Below are 17,641 nucleotides of genomic sequence, written 5' to 3'. Positions count from 1 at the left end.
CATTTGTGATTTGTGGCTTCCTGTAGATTCCAACGCACAAAACCACCCTTTTTCACGGTAGTTGCCTGGAGACTGGGGGTCACTGAGGCCAGGCTGAAGCAGTGGTGGGTGCCCTGGAAAATGCCTTTGGCTTCAAAAGAACACTGCTGAGTCGACATTCATTTGCAAACACCATTTGCATGAGTGAATTCGCTTAAAAAATGGCCCATTAGATTTTTTTTTCTCCCTCCATTGTGACGGTCCACCTTTCAAGTCTGTTACGGGACACTGCAAATGATATATATTTGGAAAGGAAAGACCACTGAGTTACTCTGCTTGACTAAAGCAACAGGGTGTCTTTATTTATGCAGGATGTGAAGATGATTACTTCCTAAAAAAAAATTGAATTTCAAGTCCAGCCAAAAGGGATGAAACTGATTATGGCCTACAAAAAAACATCATGTCTGATGTCAACAAATGTTGCAAGTCTTGCAGAGAAATAAATTGTTAGTGGACCAGGAGGAAAAAGTTGATAAGAAAAACAATGAATATCAGCACACCAAATTAAAACAAATTCCCTTGTATTCAGTGTAAATCTACTAGAAATAAGGGAAATTGTGACAAAAAGCATGACAAATTTATTTCAAGCAATAACTAAACTTAATTATATTAATAAGAGTATTAAGTCTTAAAAAAAGAACCTTTACGCTCTAAATGGCATAACGTTTTCCATATAATAATAATAAAAAACACCTACTTTAAGCATCAATTTAAGAATATTCAAGCGTTTAAAAAAGGCAAAAACCAATAAGATTTAAATTTGCATGGAAACAGAAATTGTGTCAGAAATGTTCTTAATTTCAGAATCTAACTTGTTCTAAATATTATTTGATTTTTTTTTTACTGGATCCAGATGAAAATAACCAAGTTTAAAATATAACACACATTTACTCACATACTTTATTCTGTGAACTCTTTTATAAGATTTCAAACAAGCTGGAGGAATTTATTTGCCTTTGCTACTTCAAATATACTGTAGTAAAGACCACACAACTCAAAAGAAAGGCACGGCCAACAAAATAAATAGGAAGCTATCTACATGAGCTCCACTATTTTAAAACCACACACATTAAAAATCAAATTCCTTATATTGTCACCTTGAGAGTTGACAAGCTGACTCTCTTAAAATAAATACAATTACTAACATTTATATCGAACAACCATCTCAAATTCCCTAAATTCATTATTGTATAAATCCCTAAAAAGAGTTTAGCACTATGCAGTAGTGACTATTCAACATCAAATATATTATACTGATTGAAACATTTGACTGACACAGTCACAGATGCTCAATATTATATTCATACCTTTTTTTCCATGTTAAATATTATGAAATGTTTGATATCATTTTGGGGTAAAAAAAAAAAAATCTCTGCTTACTTTTCATCTGACAGTAGGTGAGTGACATTAGATGTGTGCTTTTGCTGTGAAGGCTGTGTGTGCGCACACTGGGTCGTGAATGTCCACTAATCTCTGCAGCAGAATGGAGACCTGAAAGAGAAAAAAACACAGCACTTTCAAAAATTCCACTGTCGGGGAACTTCTGCCGTCAATTCTCGTTCTCCTGCAATCGCTATTTTATTGTATCACTTGTTGATTTTTCATTTTAAAAGGATGCGGCTTGCTTCTACATACCTATTTTTGTGCACTTTGCAGGTCTGTCATACGGCCGATTGGAATTACGCAGAGCCTAAAGATCAATACTTGGAGGATGAGATTGACTACAAGGATCCCTGCAAAGCTGGTAATTGCTATTCATCTCCTTTTTGGGTCAAATGTTTATGATTTGGACATACGCAGTCTAATATATTGAGAAAAGGTTCCACCTTTTGCTTAGATATTGCGGTTATTGGTCACCGGTTACGGAGGCACTATCAAACATTTTTTGAAAGTGTAGAATTTGTTCTTTAAATATATATGTGGTTTACATTGTGCTTTTGCACAATTTGTTGAGATGCCTGGCATTAAGCACTCTGAAATTATTTACGTACAATGATTATACTCGGTTTTGATGGACATTATTGTACATTAAGGGTAGGAGGGTTTCAAATTGTGGTTCAAATGGTATAAAACTACACTGCATCTCGCAAAAAGCTGACTAATATTTGTCTCTTCATTGATTTAATTTTCTAATATAACCAGTGTGATACAAAATCTACTCTTTTAAACATGTAGTTGATTTTGTGTTAACTAAAAGCTCATTAATGCTGAAGATGCGGCTCGAAGAATCATGTAACTAAGTGTATAAAATTGCCATTGCTAATTTTAAGGTAATTTTTTATAGGCCCAAATCATAAGTTAGTTTTGGAATATCAAATCATTTGGGATTCCTTTCCACTCGTGACTTCCTGTCAAATCAAAACATACCGGCACTTTTCTCCACGGTAGTGGTAAGTGACAGGAGGTCACCGAGGGCAAGCTGGAGCAGCGGTGGTTTCCTTTAAAAATCCCTCTGGCATCAAAGTCGTGGGGTGCATGCACACTGCAGGATTGACAAGTCATTTGCACTCACCATTTGCATGACTGAATTCAACTGAAAAAAATCAAGTCTTTTACAACCATTTTTAGTTATCACAAAGTATACACGTAAGCGTGGAACCTTCTGTTAGGGACAAGTGTCTGATACGAGAATTGTACTAAAAATATATTTGGTATTTCTGACTGACATTCAGAAAATAGTAGTTATTGGCAATTAATACATGTTTATATTTTAAAGACAGCAATTGATGCTTCAGTTTGTTTAATTTTTACTGCCATTATATGTGGATTTGATACTACACTCAATGAAAAAGAAGTATTTGTGCCAAATTGAGTTAATTTTGACTAGTTGTACAAAAATATTAACCTTGACACAATCAATCAGTTAATCATTCTTACATAAAACAACTCTTGTTTTGGGGCGAAATTAAGGATTTTAGGCATGCTCTTATAATCCATAAAATACATGAAAAAAATATTTCAATTTCCTTACACGGGTATCTCTAAAATAAAATTACTACATATAACCTACAGCAGCCTTTTTGGGGGACATTGCTTTGGATGAAGAAGAACTCCTCATGTTTAAAGACCCTTTCAAAATCAGAAGTCCACCAATGAATCAAACAACCTCAGGTATGAAAAAAAATGTCTTATACCATATCCATGCTTATACCAGATAAGTTGTTTTTGCAAATATTTGTTTAGAACAACATGCTTTTTGATTACCATTAAAAGACCTTGTAGCATTTTAAAGAATTGGTTCACACTATTAATGTGTCATCAAATTTAAATGCTCTAACTTTTGCTGGGTCTGCAATTTGGACTCATGTGCCACATTCCTACACTTACTATATTGGGCAAACCTGTCCAACTGCTTGGCACACTTTTAGCTCCTTAGTACCAATTGATCATCGTAACGCCACATCACAACATATTGTTGCCAACCATGTCCGTCTGATCCATCATGTTAACATCTTCACTCCCTCCCAAACAGTCAGAAGGAGATCTGCAGATAGCTGGAGTTATCGGCGCCATAATAGCAAGAGGAGGAAGAGGGCAGCCACCTCCAAATCAGAGCGAATTTGGCCCGACGGCATCATTCCGTATGTGATCAGCGGTAATTTCAGTGGTAGGTTCCAACAAAAATTGACCATCGCATCTTGAAGCACAGACGCTAATTCCCATTTTCTTTGCAGGTAGTCAGCGGGGCATTTTCCGACAGGCCATGCGTCACTGGGAGAAGCACACTTGTGTAACGTTCACAGAGAGGATGACTGAAGAAAGCTACATTGTCTTCACTTACAGACCATGCGGGTGAACTGGGTGACTTCGTACTGATCGGAGGGTAAAACCAACCAAGCTTTGGCTCTTTCTGCATACAGTGTGTCCCCCCTTGCAGGTGTTGTTCTTACGTAGGAAGGAGAGGAGGTGGTCCTCAGGCCATCTCGATAGGGAAAAATTGTGATAAATTTGGTATCGTTGTGCACGAACTCGGACATGTGATCGGTTTCTGGCACGAGCACACGCGGCCAGATCGTGACGAGCACGTTAGCATCAGCAGAGACAACATTCAACCAGGTACTGCATTTTTTTTAAAGAGACACATTTCTACAATGGTAAATGTCTGCACACCAATAGGACAGGAATACAACTTTTTGAAAATGGAGCCAGGTGAGGTCGACTCACTTGGCGAAGTGTACGACTTTGGCAGCATCATGCATTATGCCAGGAATACGTTCTCCAGGTTAGCACAAAATCCTTCTGAGTCTTGATGATTTGTTTCCCCCAAATTATACATATACACATGCATATGCATATACATATACATATACATATACATATACATATACATATACATATACATATACATATACATATACATATACATATACATATACATATACATATGCATATGCATATGCATATATATATGTATATGCATATGTATGTCATATGCATATGTATATGTCATATACATATGTATATGTATATGCATATGTATATGTATTTGCATATGTACATGTATTTGCATATGTACATGTATATGCATATGTACATGTATATGCATATGTACATGTATATGCATATGTACATGTATATGCATATGTACATGTATATGCATATGTACATGTATATGCATATGTACATGTATATGCATATGTACATGTATATGCATATGTACATGTATATGCATATGTACATGTATATGCATATGTACATGTATATGCATATGTACATGTATATGCATATGTACATGTATATGCATATGTACATGTATATGCAGATGTACATGTATATGCATATGTACATGTATATGCAGATGTACATGTATATGCAGATGTACATGTATATGCAGATGTACATGTATATGCAGATGTACATGTATATGCAGATGTACATGTATATGCAGATGTACATGTATATGCAGATGTACATGTATATGCAGATGTACATGTATATGCAGATGTACATGTATATGCAGATGTACATGTATATGCAGATGTACATGTATATGCAGATGTACATGTATATGCAGATGTACATGTATATGTCATATACATATGTATATGTCATGCATATGCATATGACATATACATACACCCAAAATATTGTTCAACGCACTAATTTTATGGTACGAGTACTACTACTAATTATACACGTGCTCCCTCTATTGGTACTTGAAAGAATGACTCAATTATCTATTTTCCAATTCACGTCAGTTCCTCTTTTTAGTTGTCACTAATAGACGTCCATCTGAAGTGGGGGGTTCAAAATGATTGGACGTCTAGTGCTGTCAATGACGGCTAAGATGTCAATATTTGTCCCGATAGTGGTATATATTTATATATGAATTAATGTTTGAGAACCAGTGCACCAACCTATTAGTTCACGTTGTGTTTCGATGCCATCATGTCAGTCATGTGTCAACCCTGGCTAAATAAAGGCAGGCCATGGCAGGCTTTGTTGAACAATTTGAGCTGAAGTGGCCGTTTTTACCGCTGGCATTCAGGGGCGCGCTCCACTGAACTGGCTGGCAAAGGCCAAAAGCCCCCCATTCAATCCCTGTGTTTGCACATGCCTGCTATTCACTGGCGCATCACCATGGGAACCACACAAAAGTTAGCCCTGAACCCACTGTGAGATTTTTAAAAGATTATCAATAAAGCAACAAGGGTTCACTAATCACTCTGTTTGTGTGAGTGTTAACCTCTAATTGCGCACTTGTATTGCAGTTGCTGTTTTTTTTGTTTTTTCTTACCCAGAAGTGTATTCTTGGACACAATCTTTCCACGTTATGATGTTAATGGAGTCCGGCCCTCGATTGGACAGAGGGTCAAACTCAGCAAAGGGGACATTGAACAAACACTTAAACTCTACAAATGCGCAAGTAAGATGCATTTTGTTGTGCTTTTTGAAAGAGTCGCTCTAATGTTCAATTAACGTGATGTTACGTGGTTATTATAGGGTGCGGGGAGACTTTGCAAGACAGTGCGGGAAACTTCTCCTCCCCTAATTTTCCCAATGGCTACTCTGCTGATGTTCAATGCGTGTGGAGGATCTCTGTTACACCTGGAGAAAAGGTGATTCACAGCTTAAGTAAAGAATTAACTAAATCACTAAATGCAAGGCAATTTTATACAAGATCTTTATTTGGAATAGAGTGAAATGATTTGGGTGTTTTTTGAATGAAAGGATGAGCAAAGTCAGATTTTGCCTTCAGTTATTTTCCAATTTCCAAAGCGCACTGGCTAATTTGAATGAAAGAGTCACTTTTTTCTATATTTGTGTGCATAATTATCAAAAAATATTCCTAAAATACAATATTTTTTATTTTTTTTTTAAATACTTTATATGATAATAGCATTTCTAATGAGAAAAAGTGAACATTTAGTTTTACTTCCATAAGAGGGAGACATTACACAGTGTTATTGTACTACTAGTCATTGGTTCTCTTTCAGATAGTTCTGAATTTCACCTCCATGGATGTCTTCAAGAGTCACTCGTGCTGGCACGACTACGTCGAAGTCCGAGACGGCTTCTGGAAAAAAGCTCCTTTGAAAGGTTTCCAACTGTCCACAAGCGTGTGAATTCATTCATGTTGTCTAATTCACATTCACTCATTTCAAATGATTTATCAAGGTCGTTTTTGTGGGGACGCCATCCCAGATGTTATTGTCTCAAGCGACAGTCGACTTTGGATTGAATTTAGGAGCAGCAGTCGCTGGTTGGGTAAAGGCTTCTCGGCCATGTACGCAGGTACGGCAAACGGCACGCTGCCGCGCTTGTCATTTCCCGTGAGGTTGATATTTCACGTGCCCCCTTTGTGAGCAGCTATCTGTGGCGGGGAGGTAAAGCGAGACAGTGGCCAGATCCAGTCCCCCAATTACCCTGATGATTACCACTCCAACAAAATGTGTGTGTGGAAAGTCACTGTGGCAGAAGGTTATCAAGTGGGTCTCACTTTCCAGTCATTTGAGGTAAAATTAAAAGAGCCACCTTTTTAATTAACTTTTATTGGAGACTAAAATCATTTGCATTTCACATGGCTAATGAACTTTATGACAGTGTTTTGGGTCTTTACCTAATACTATACTTATCATATGTGCTAGGAGAGGATCCAGAATGTTATGCAGTGCATTTGTTTTAAAATGTTGTTGTTGATTTAGCTGGAGAGCCACGATAGTTGCGCTTACGACTACGTGGAAGTGAGGGACGGCGGTTCAGCACATTCCCCCCTGTTGGGTCGCTTCTGTGGCTACGAGAAACCAGACAACATCAGAAGCAGCACCAACCAGCTTTGGTTCAAGTTCGTATCTGACGTCTCGGTCAACAATGCCGGGTTCTCGGCCAGTTTCTTTAAAGGTCTGTCTTCCACGCTCCTACTTCTTTGTTTTGTTTTTTTGGTCTAAACATATTATTCCTTGCTTTTTATTTTCTAGAAATGGATGAGTGTTCGCGACCTGATAATGGTGGATGTGAGCAGCATTGTCTGAACACTCTGGGCAGTTACAGATGTGCCTGTGATGCAGGATACGAATTGGCTGCCGACAGGTCAAGCTGCCACAGTGAGTGCTCAAGTCACTTAAGAATCTTAAAATGAAAGATTAATAAAACAAAATATTGCAATTTCAGTTTGTCAAATTTTGGAGGTGAGAGTGAGTGTTGAATTTCTTCAAAGCACAGAAGTGTTCTTCAATTATTTGAGTTGACTAAATGGTATTTTTATTCAGTCGAGGGTCATTACTTTCAGAAATATACTACTGACATCATCATAAAGGCATTGGTGGTATAGTGGTTAGCTGCCTTCCAAGCAGTTGACCTGGGTTCGATTCCCAGCCAATGCAACAATTAACTCTATTTTGCCCTGTGATTGGTTGGTTTAGGCTAGGTTGCTTACACAGTAGTAAAACTAGGTTATTAAAATGAGCTGATGATGTAAAAACTGTAAAAATGTGATACAATTACAGAGTATGTAAAGGTAATTCAACGTAGTTGGTCATTGACTGCCAAGGTGATTTAACTGAATGTTTCTTTTAAACCATCATTTCTTTTCAACAGGAGCAAGCTGTGGCGGCTATATCACCAAACTGAATGGCTCCCTGACCACCCCTGGGTGGCCTATGGAATACCCTCCTAACAAAAACTGCGTGTGGCTACTGGTAGCACCCATCCAGTATCGCATCACTTTGGTCTTTGATTTCTTTGAGACAGAAGGCAACGATGTAAGTTTCGAAGAGATACAAGTGTAATTACGAATCGCTACGTATTATTTAACCAATTTGCTACCGTCAGGTGTGTAAATATGATTACGTGGACGTACGCAGTAGCGCAAGCACTGACTCAAAGCTTCATGGGAAGTTCTGTGGGGCAGAAAAACCCCAGGCCATCACATCGCCGCAAAACAACATGAGGATCGAGTTTAAGTCGGACAATACTGTCTCGAAACGAGGATTCAAGGCTCACTTTTTTTCTGGTAAGTCATCATTTTCGTCTTCTGGTGTGTGTGGCTCCAGTTTTTTACCTAGGTCTACAATGTCTTCTGTGTCTAGTGTCTGTCTTGCTACTGCAACCAAGAAATTTCCCGAAAACGGGATGAAATAAAGTTCTAACCTATTCCTTTTGCAACTTATATATATACTCTTTCAACTTTGTGCTCATGTTTTAGATGTAGATGAGTGCTCACAAGAAAACGGTGGTTGTCAGCAACAATGTGTGAACACCATGGGAAGCTACAAATGTCAGTGCCGCGGTGGCTTCGTCCTATATGACAACAAGCATGACTGCAAGGAAGGTGAATACCTGTTTCTGTTATCCACCAAGGTCTTTTGCAGCCTTTATATTTAAAAACAAATAGGTGGTTGAGGTATTCATCATTCAGTGCCAAAAGCTCTGCCCAAAATTAGTTCATATCCTCCCCTCGTTTTTTCATATTCTTCTAACCCAGTTAGCCTTGATTAATGTATCCATGAAAAGGAGCACAATAAGTTAATTTCTTTCTTTAATTATTCACAGCAGCCCAGTTACTGTGATTATGTCAGGAATTGTAAATATTAAATAAATAATGCCATAAAAATGTTTTTTTAGAAAAACTTTTAAGAGGAACTACTTTTAAAAGTGAATTCCCATTGATCAATAAGTAGTGAAAAACAAAAGTGAAGGGTTATTTTCCAAGAATTTTGAAGCCAATGATAGTCTACAAATCTGGGATGGCCTTGTATAAATGATAATTTGGTGTAATCAGTTGCCCTTGCCCAAGACATTTTCTTATTATACTTATTATTGACTTATTTTCTGTTGGAAATACATCAGTGATTTTTTTAGGGTGTAAAGAATTGCCTAAAAATCCTGGTAAACCAGCTGGACATTTGATAACCACAAATGCTACTAAGTATAGGAAAAGAGGAACTCATGTAATAATCAAATGACGCAGTATTGTTGTGAAATGGTTTTTTTCCAGCGGGTTGCGATCTCGAGGTCAACGGCGCTTTTGGCATAATCAGTAGCCCCAACTGGCCCGACAAGTACCCCAGCAAAAAGGCCTGCACTTGGACTCTGTCCACCACTCCGGGCCATCGAATCAAACTTGTAAGTCTTCCACAAAGTATTTTATTAAGATATCTGATTTTGCCATTTTTATTTTCTTCAATTTGGTCATCAACACTCCAGGCTTTCAACGAGATTGAAATGGAGGCTCATGCGGAGTGTGCTTACGACCATTTGGAAATATTTGACGGGGCCAATGTCCGTGCCCCCAGTTTGGGTCGTGTCTGCGGTACCAAGAAGCCTTCTCCAATCACCTCCAGCGACAATACGATGTTCTTAAGTTTCTTCTCGGACAATTCGGTGCAAAAAAGAGGCTTTGAGGCCTCATACGCAGCAGGTGATAGAATACCATCAAATATCTCGTGTTTGTTACAAAAAGAAGCGTCCTTTCCTTTTTTTTTCCTCAAGGCTCGTCAATTTAAGCCTCTAATTTTTCCAATGTGGTCGCTCCAGAATGCGGAGGAAGCCTTCGCGCTGAGGTCAAGACCAAAGATTTGTATTCTCATGCACAGTTTGGAGATAACAATTACCAAGGAAACGCTGACTGTTTATGGGTCATCTCCGCTGAGAAGGGTTACGGAGTGGAGCTCTCCTTTCAAGTCTTTGAGATCGAGGAGGAGCCCGACTGTGGGTATGATTACGTCGAGCTATACGACGGGGCTAACGTCAACTCGCCGAGGTTGGGGCGATTCTGTGGAGCCTGGGTAAATACACACAAAATGCCAAACGACTATATAGCTTCAAATAGAGCCCAATTAGTACAAGAATTGACCGTAGCAAAACATTTTTAATCTCCCCGTATTAGCTGCATTAACTTCTACCCTGCATCATGTTTTGACACTCCATTCAAAAATATTTTACTGTGTTCTATGTTCTACTCGGACATTTGGTCGCCGGACGTTTGGTCGCCCGGACGTTTGGTCGCCCGGACGTTTGGTCGCCCGGACGTTTGGTCGCCCGGACGTTTGGTCGCCGGACGTTTGACAACATGACAGAGAGTTTACTGTTGAAACCAGCTCTCAAAATTATATTCATGAGAGAGAGTTTAATATCTAGATATCTACTGTTGAAACCAGCTCTCAAAATTATATTCACCTGTGCGACCAAACGTCCGGGCGACCAAACGTCCGGGCGACCAAACGTCCGGGCGACCAAACGTCCGGGCACGGTTTTATTGAAACACAAAATCAGCACGATTAGCAAGAAAAAAGCAGTTGGTCATAAAAACAACCTTAATATTTGCTTACTTTCCCTTAGCCATTCTGCACAAATAAATGTTTAGAATAGATGATTACTTGAAGTGCATTTGACTGGCATAAGACAATGCAAGACTTTCATTTTCCGTCTTTTTCGTCCGTCTCAGGCACCAGAAGAGATCTACTCCGCGGGAGATGCCCTGGTGTTAAAATTTCACTCGGATGATAGCATCGGTAAAAAAGGTTTTCACGTACACTACACAAGCACAAAGTTCCAGGACACTCTACACGTGAGTAAGTGACTTAAAAACAAACAAACAAACTGTAAAGCCCCACCTTATTGCAGACTTGAAGCCAATGGTTTTCTCCGCCACGCCCATACCAGCCAGCAGCAGACTTGTAGAGTCATACCACAAAACCGCAAATGTACCACTCACATCTGTTAGACAAATTACATATTTACTCACTGTTTTATAGCTTTGGATGAACACTAAGGACTTGTTTTCAGTAATGATTCTGGGGGGTTTTGCCTCACGTTTTTGTAGCGTGGTGAGGATTTTAAATGCACACAAGGTGGAAAAACAAGAGGTAATTGCACACGCTAATGAGAGCAATCGCTGTTGCGTCCTTGCACGCGATATTGTTGCACCGATAGTAGTGTCTGTAACGATACAACAAGTGAGCTCACTGGTTTACATCCCTAAAATGTATTCCTTCCTCTTCTAATTTATTGTAATTGACTTGATTTAAAACCGTAAAATACTGTATTTTTAGTTCATTTAGGTTGCAAAGTTATGATGAACACGATGAACAATGTGTAATAAGCTACCGATGACGCTTTTAGAGATTCCTGTCACTAACCAATAACAATAAATCCAATATTTTCCAAAATTCGACATCATTACATCTGTGTGCTTTTTATGCAGTCAAAAAGAAAATTGTCAAATCTCTGCGCGTTAACACACTGAATACAACAAAATAACATCGATCAGTCATCCACAAAATCCACTCCTATTTTGTAAAGGAATATACTTTATTACATAGATGTATAACAAATACGTCAGTAGATCCAGTCCACAGACTTTGAACATCAGTCTAAATATACTTGGGGGTCTCATTCATCAACCACTTCACAGCGTGTTTAAATCTTTGGCATAAAAACTTTAAGAGGCTCATTCTCGTGCACTTTGTCGAGAAAGCCCAAGTTGAAGTAAGGAAAGAGCGTCTCGCTAAAGATCTCCCGAAAGGTGTACAGGTGTGTCATGGTTTCTGCATTGTAAAAGGACACCAGACCTCTCTTGTAGTCCAGGTACACCCCAATCCTGGCCAGCGGCTCTTCCAGGGATAGAACTGACGGCGGGGACGTACCCGCCATGTACTGTATGCCGTAGGAGAGCGAGAGTGTCCAAAAGCCGTTAGCCGGAAGCGCTTTGATGACTCCCTTTCTGGGCACCGACTCCCGGGCCACTCCCACCGTCCACACGGTGCTGCTGTAAACCTCGATCTCCCAGTAATGTCGCCCGTGGGTGAAACCTTGGCTCCCCAGCAGCGACAGGGCGGCGTTGAACCTGTGCGGATTGTCCTCCACGGCGTGGTTAAAAGTCTGGTAGCGAACGCAGGTCAGTGACGAGGTAAGACTGAGCCAAGGGTTGGCCGTGCTGGAGTTAAACGTAATGGCCGCAGGCACTGAAAAGTAAATGAAAGTCTTTATGAAAAGCTCCAAATTGTCCCTCCGTGCCAATGTAAGTGGTTGTTGTTTTTTGTTTTTAACACTAAAAAAATACTGTCAGCTGTGGTTGTCAAAATTGTACTGTTAATATATGGTCAAGCCGCGAGAAGTTGACTGCCAAATTAACAATGAACTACTGTTATAAGGACTGCATTTTAACTTAGTCTACAGCAAACCACTTGAAAATGTTAAACTCCCATTCTTTGCAGTCTTCATCATCAATATTTATCAAAAATATTTAACTCATTCACTGCCCATGACCATGACAGACTTCCCTGAAAATGGGTTCCATTCTGGGGTGACGAGGACAAAGGTCAAAGAGGTCATCAAAGGGAATTCTCAATAACTCAAGAACAAATAAAGGGATTGTAGACATTGAATCCATTTCAACTGTGGCGATCGTGTTTCACTGTCATTGACACCGACGGCCAATCCAATTTGACTAGGTTGCTAGCAACATAAGGTAAGAAGGTCAAACATTTTACTAACTTGATGACGATAAAAGTTTGGCAACCAGAGCTCCCAGTATTTGACTTATTTTTAATTGTTTAAATTTTTTACTGCTTGCAGTGTTACCATTGTTTTCTATGGTACATTAAATACTTGGTAGGAGTGACTCCAGTACCTGGGTAAATACTGCCTTTCATGGATTTCCACACTCTGTACTGCAGGGGCCCCGCAAATCGTCCTTCACACAGACTGGGAGGCGTAAAAGCTGGCTTTTCGAACTTGAGCGACGGCCTGCCAACAAAAGCAAATGGAAGTAATGAAAACAAATCCGCCACAAGTGTAGCATGCATTTTTTTCTCCCACTCACCTCTGAGGCGAAACCTTGATACTCTGAAACAGGAGAAGGACGAGAGAGCTGTGATTAGTTTTCTTGAGTCGTAACACAAGAGAAGGCTTTTTTCCACATTACATCAACGTCTACGCTCACGTACTTAATCCCACCCAGCGGGAGCTCCCAGCGGCCGAGGGGGGGAAAGTCCCGCGGCCTCGGCCAGAGACTAGCTCGAGACTACACTCCTTATCCTCCCGCATCAACAAGTGAGCTCACTGGTTTACATCCTGTCCAGCAGAGACTCTTTTGTTATCGGGGAAGCGAGAACGACTTGACCCCTTGAAATGGAGCATTTGGCTTCCTTCAGATCGTGCGCAGACTTGACAGGAAAGACAAAACAGTCCCACCCAGCTCAGTGAGGTTTACTGCTCTGCTTTTGAAATGAAGACCTCAGCATTTTCCCTCTGCGATCGCTCCAAGAGCTGACTCAATACAAACTACTCAAGAGGGGGATTCCCTTTGACTTTACCCGCAAGAGAATGAAGGCGTCGTGCTCCTCCAGTTTGTCGTGTATCTCTTGGAGCGCCCTCACCAGTCGCGAGATCTCCACGCAGAGAAGGGCCTTGTGCTCGTCCAGGCGGATCAACTCGCGGCGCTCCTCCGTCTTCAGTTTCACCTGTAGCATTTTCTCCTCTTGGTAGAGGAACTGGTGCAGGTCGCTAAACTGGGCCTCGATGCGCTGCTTCAGGTCCGCCGTGTGCTCCTGGGAAGAGGGGTGTCGCACACGTCCATGTGGTTAGCGGAGTAGTCTTTGCGACAAATGTAAAGCACCGATATCGATAGCAGTTCCTGATTGACGAACTCACAAGAACTGGCTCTGTTACATTTTTTTGGGGGGGTGGGGGGCATTTACATGGTTGGGTTGACTGAGAGTCTTATCAAAAAGCCCATGAAAACGTGGGAAATGCGTTAAAATCCAGAGTGGTAACAATTTGACATTTGGATTGGGAAATCCTGGTTTGTGACACCACAACAGGAACTTTTCTGACACGTGTTATTCTTCTCACCTTTAGATTTTTGACTTCTTCCTCAGCTTCCCTGTCACACTGCATAGCAGTGTTGAGCTCAGCTTTGAGGGAATCCACGGAGCTGTTCAAAGACGCCTGATTGGAGGAACGAAAAGAACCATTTACACACGGAGTACAGGACCAAAGACCATATTCTTCAATTCCGGTAACCCCAGGTGTGTATATTTATATTGCATGTTTCTACTAAAACTTTTAAACAGGTCTTACATAGGCCACAAGAGAAACCTGAAAGTTAATGTGATTTTTTTTTTTTAGCTTAAGCAGAGCTATCGACATTATCAAATCTCCCCTTCGTTAGAATTGAAAACATAGTGCTGCCTATTTGTTTGTACCACTCATCCGTCCATTTTCTGAAGTGCTTCTTATTGCTGTGATAACAAGACAAACAAAACATTGACTCTTACACAGCAGTGGACAATTAAGACTATTTAATAAACCCAACGCGCAGGCTTTTTTTTTATGGAGGAGGAAGCCAGTTTATGAAGGAAAGCCCACACAAGCACATGGAAAGCAGGCAAACACACACATATGCAATCTAAGAACTTTGGAACCCCGGAACTCACCCTATACTTGAGCTCGGCATCTTGCACACACATCATGGTGTGGCTTCTGTGCTCCTGGGAAATTCCACACACCAGACACACCAACTCCTGATCCTCCTCGCAGTAGAGCTTCAGCTCTTCTCGATGCCGGCTACAGCGCGGCACGGGAGGCGGCGTTTCCACCGCCCCGTCCAGCAGCCCGTTCCTCCCGCCGCTCTCCTCCAATCCGTGACAGTAGCTCTCCACGATGTTCGCCACGATACGGTTGGGCCTGTAGCTCTCCCCACCGAACACTTTTCTGCACTGTGGGCAGGAGCCCGTAACGCATTGACTCTGGCCCCGGGGCCCGTTCCAGTATCCCTCGATGCAGCCCCGGCAGAAGGTGTGGTCGCAGGGCAGAGACACGGGCTGCTTGAAGAGGTCCAAGCAGATAGAGCAAGTGAGATCTCGGCTGATTCTGTTCGCCGAGCTCTTGGTCGCGGGGCGCAACTTCTCCAAGTCTCCCTCCTTGGCTTTCCAGCTCTTCTTCTCTGGCTTGGCCCCTTGGTTGAGCTTCTCCACATTCTGGAGATACACCGACTGGATTTTCTTGACTTCTTTCTGGTTCTTGCTCATGTCTGCCTCCCGTTTGCCGGCGCGCGAGCCGCCGGGTTTCTTCTGTCTGCGGCCTCCTTCCTGTTGACCAGAGAAGTGTAGAAAGGGGGAGGCGGAGGGGAGCAGACTCTCACATCCTCAGATAGCGCAGGGGAATCTCCTCCTCCCCACTTCCCGCCTCCGCTTTCCAGACAGTCGCAACACACATCTCAGGCAGGAAACAGTACTGGTGTTTGTTTTAACCGCGTCTGGGCAGCCACTGGGACAAAGACTCACGCCACAACCATCTTAATCTGCAGTGGAAAAATGTAAATCCACTTCATGTGCCTCTGAAAAGGCATTCTGGGAGATTGCCATCTGTTTCTGCGCTAAACTGAAACGTGTCGCAACAGGTCCTCACGCAGGCATGGACGTTTGATGTCCCTCTTTGTTTTCGGCACATACATTTTCCGGAGTTAAAATCACCCCTGAGTTTAAGAGGAGATGGAAAAAATTATATTCTTCAGACTATAAATCGCACCAGCCAAAGAACACAATGAAGAGAAAAAATATGCTATATGTCGGATTTTTTTGGAGCGCATTTTTATTTTATTTGACCAGAAACCAAGAACAATAGAAACCAGTAATAGTAGTAAAATAGAGAACATAGGGTTAATAGCTATCTGTTAACATAACAGCATTTTTCAGATAACTATAGCGTTAAAAAAGCAATATACATGATTTCAGTGGTCAAAGAAAAAAAACTGTTAGTTCCAGGCCCAGCCAAACTATGAAAAAAGTCTGATTTATAGTCCAGAAAATACGCTGAATGTGATGTGAGTGATGGGAACAACGAATCGTGTCATATCGATATTATATTTCCATCCTTTAAGAATACTATTTCTCGAACACTCGCCTAAAAATATGAGCTTGTTCTGACCCTGGTTAACACGCAAGTTTGACGACTTTGATTAAAGTATAAAGATTCTTGCAAATAAATAGATCGACTAACAAAACATACTATTGACAGTCAGATAACTTTAAGCTAAACGATACAACCTAACTGGTTTACCGAATTCTGGATGTCATTGCAAATCGGTCCTAAATTCATTCAATTCTATACTTTTTTTTAATACATCGGAAGGGCTCGGAACAGCAAAATTCTTTCTGCGCTGTTTTTACTGACACATAATGACAGGCCAGTGGAGGAAAATTGGCAGTGAGCATTTGTCTGTGAGAAGTAAATCAGTTCCCATCCCGTCCCCATGCGTGGGAGTATGAAAGGGCGGTAACAATATTGTTTACTGGGAGCCAAGTGGTCCTTAAATGTGTCACGAAAAATTATATTTTACAGTATTTGACCGCCCTGACGATGACATTTTAAATTTTGCATCTTTTTAAGATCACTGGATTGGGGTCAATGATTTATTTTCTTTTAAATGAGCAACAATAGTCACATGCCCCATTAAAAGGGTTAAAAATCTTAAGTTTTAACTTAAAAGGGTTAAACTGGAATCTGCAAAAGGCTTAAAACTTTTACCTACTTTAGAAAGTGAAGTTAATTATCCTGTAACCTTCTTAGGTATGGATAAAGGGATGAAATGATAACTTGACAGCTTTCCATTTTAATTAAGCCAGTGGACCGATTCTGACTTAGGAGTTAATTAAAATGTTGCATTAGGATATCCGTGCTGGCGATAGCTGGAATTATTAAGTGTGTATACTTACTGTACAGTGTCGTTTTGCATCTTCATATTTTAACCTATTTTGAAGAAAACTCAAATGTGATGAGCAGGTTTTTTCCACCCTTGTTCTGGACGTACTGTAAAATGGCAGTACAGAGATATGAAGTAAACATTACTCTCTGCAAAGAAAGAATATTGTCTAGAGTGTTGGGATGGAAGAAAACAACACCGAGTTACTTTTTAATAAAATACTGTGTTCTTATAAATGAAGGATATTATTACTTCCTAATCCCAATAGTTGTCATATTTTTTTTCATTCAATGGATGTTCAACTTATGGCTGAGGGCGATAAATTGTTGTTATCCAGCGAGGTTCCTCACTATTATATTTAGTAATTTGGACTTAAATGCTTGGGTTTTGATACTACTTCATATGAAATGATGTTTGTGATATTTGTGCTCTGGACTTACTCTTGGTTTAAAACTT

At 40.6% G+C, this 17,641-nt stretch overlaps 2 protein-coding genes across 7 annotated transcripts; one reads left to right on the top strand and one right to left on the bottom strand.

Moving 5' to 3' along the window:
• The first annotated feature begins 1,531 nt into the window (after positions 1-1,531).
• Positions 1,532-11,661, top strand: LOC144091102 (bone morphogenetic protein 1-like). Of its 6 annotated transcripts, XM_077623144.1 has the most exons (21): positions 1,532-1,783; positions 3,052-3,150; positions 3,512-3,650; positions 3,718-3,831; positions 3,917-4,095; positions 4,156-4,261; positions 5,781-5,905; positions 5,983-6,098; positions 6,477-6,579; positions 6,658-6,774; positions 6,850-6,995; positions 7,185-7,380; positions 7,458-7,583; positions 8,077-8,240; positions 8,311-8,491; positions 8,684-8,809; positions 9,476-9,603; positions 9,685-9,898; positions 10,015-10,265; positions 10,925-11,047; positions 11,104-11,661. In XM_077623144.1, the coding sequence occupies exons 1-21, from the start codon at positions 1,654-1,656 to the stop codon at positions 11,107-11,109; spliced, it is 2,889 nt and encodes a 962-aa protein (XP_077479270.1). In that variant the 5' UTR covers positions 1,532-1,653; the 3' UTR covers positions 11,110-11,661. The 6 variants fall into 6 exon arrangements, 5 of the variants coding, with proteins under 5 accessions (XP_077479270.1, XP_077479268.1, XP_077479272.1 ...); XR_013305616.1 differs by having other exon boundaries at positions 9,685-10,265; XM_077623143.1 differs by having other exon boundaries at positions 1,533-1,783; positions 10,925-11,661.
• A 110-nt stretch (positions 11,662-11,771) lies between these two features.
• trim69 (tripartite motif containing 69) lies at positions 11,772-15,751 on the bottom strand. Its single transcript, XM_077623150.1, has 6 exons — positions 14,919-15,751; positions 14,335-14,430; positions 13,797-14,030; positions 13,304-13,326; positions 13,112-13,227; positions 11,772-12,443 (listed from the first exon to the last, which is right to left on the bottom strand). Exons 1-6 carry the CDS (start codon positions 15,510-15,512, stop codon positions 11,899-11,901), a joined length of 1,608 nt encoding a protein of 535 aa, XP_077479276.1. The 5' UTR covers positions 15,513-15,751; the 3' UTR covers positions 11,772-11,898.
• Positions 15,752-17,641: the final 1,890 nt, after the last annotated feature.

Source organism: Stigmatopora argus, chromosome 16 (genome assembly GCF_051989625.1).
Source record: "Stigmatopora argus isolate UIUO_Sarg chromosome 16, RoL_Sarg_1.0, whole genome shotgun sequence".
Lineage (NCBI taxonomy): Eukaryota > Metazoa > Chordata > Actinopteri > Syngnathiformes > Syngnathidae > Stigmatopora > Stigmatopora argus.
Note: the sequence above shows the minus strand (reverse complement) of the source record. Positions and strands in the feature narration are given on the sequence as shown.

Excerpts from the sequence above, each read along its gene's own strand:
- trim69 (XM_077623150.1), bottom strand. The coding sequence starts at position 15,512 with ATGAGCAAGAACCAGAAAGAAGTCAAGAAAATCCAGTCGGTGTATCTC. Across the intron at positions 13,228-13,303 it reads ATCAAGGTTTCGCCTCAGAG|GCCGTCGCTCAAGTTCGAAA; the intron begins GTGAGTGGGAGA and ends TTTTGTTGGCAG. Across the intron at positions 12,444-13,111 it reads GAAAGGCAGTATTTACCCAG|TGCCTGCGGCCATTACGTTT; the intron begins GTACTGGAGTCA and ends TTTACTTTTCAG.
- LOC144091102 (XM_077623142.1), top strand. The coding sequence starts at position 1,654 with ATGCGGCTTGCTTCTACATACCTATTTTTGTGCACTTTGCAGGTCTGT. Across the intron at positions 4,262-5,780 it reads GCCAGGAATACGTTCTCCAG|AAGTGTATTCTTGGACACAA; the intron begins GTTAGCACAAAA and ends TTTCTTACCCAG. Across the intron at positions 6,580-6,657 it reads GAAAAAAGCTCCTTTGAAAG|GTCGTTTTTGTGGGGACGCC; the intron begins GTTTCCAACTGT and ends TGATTTATCAAG.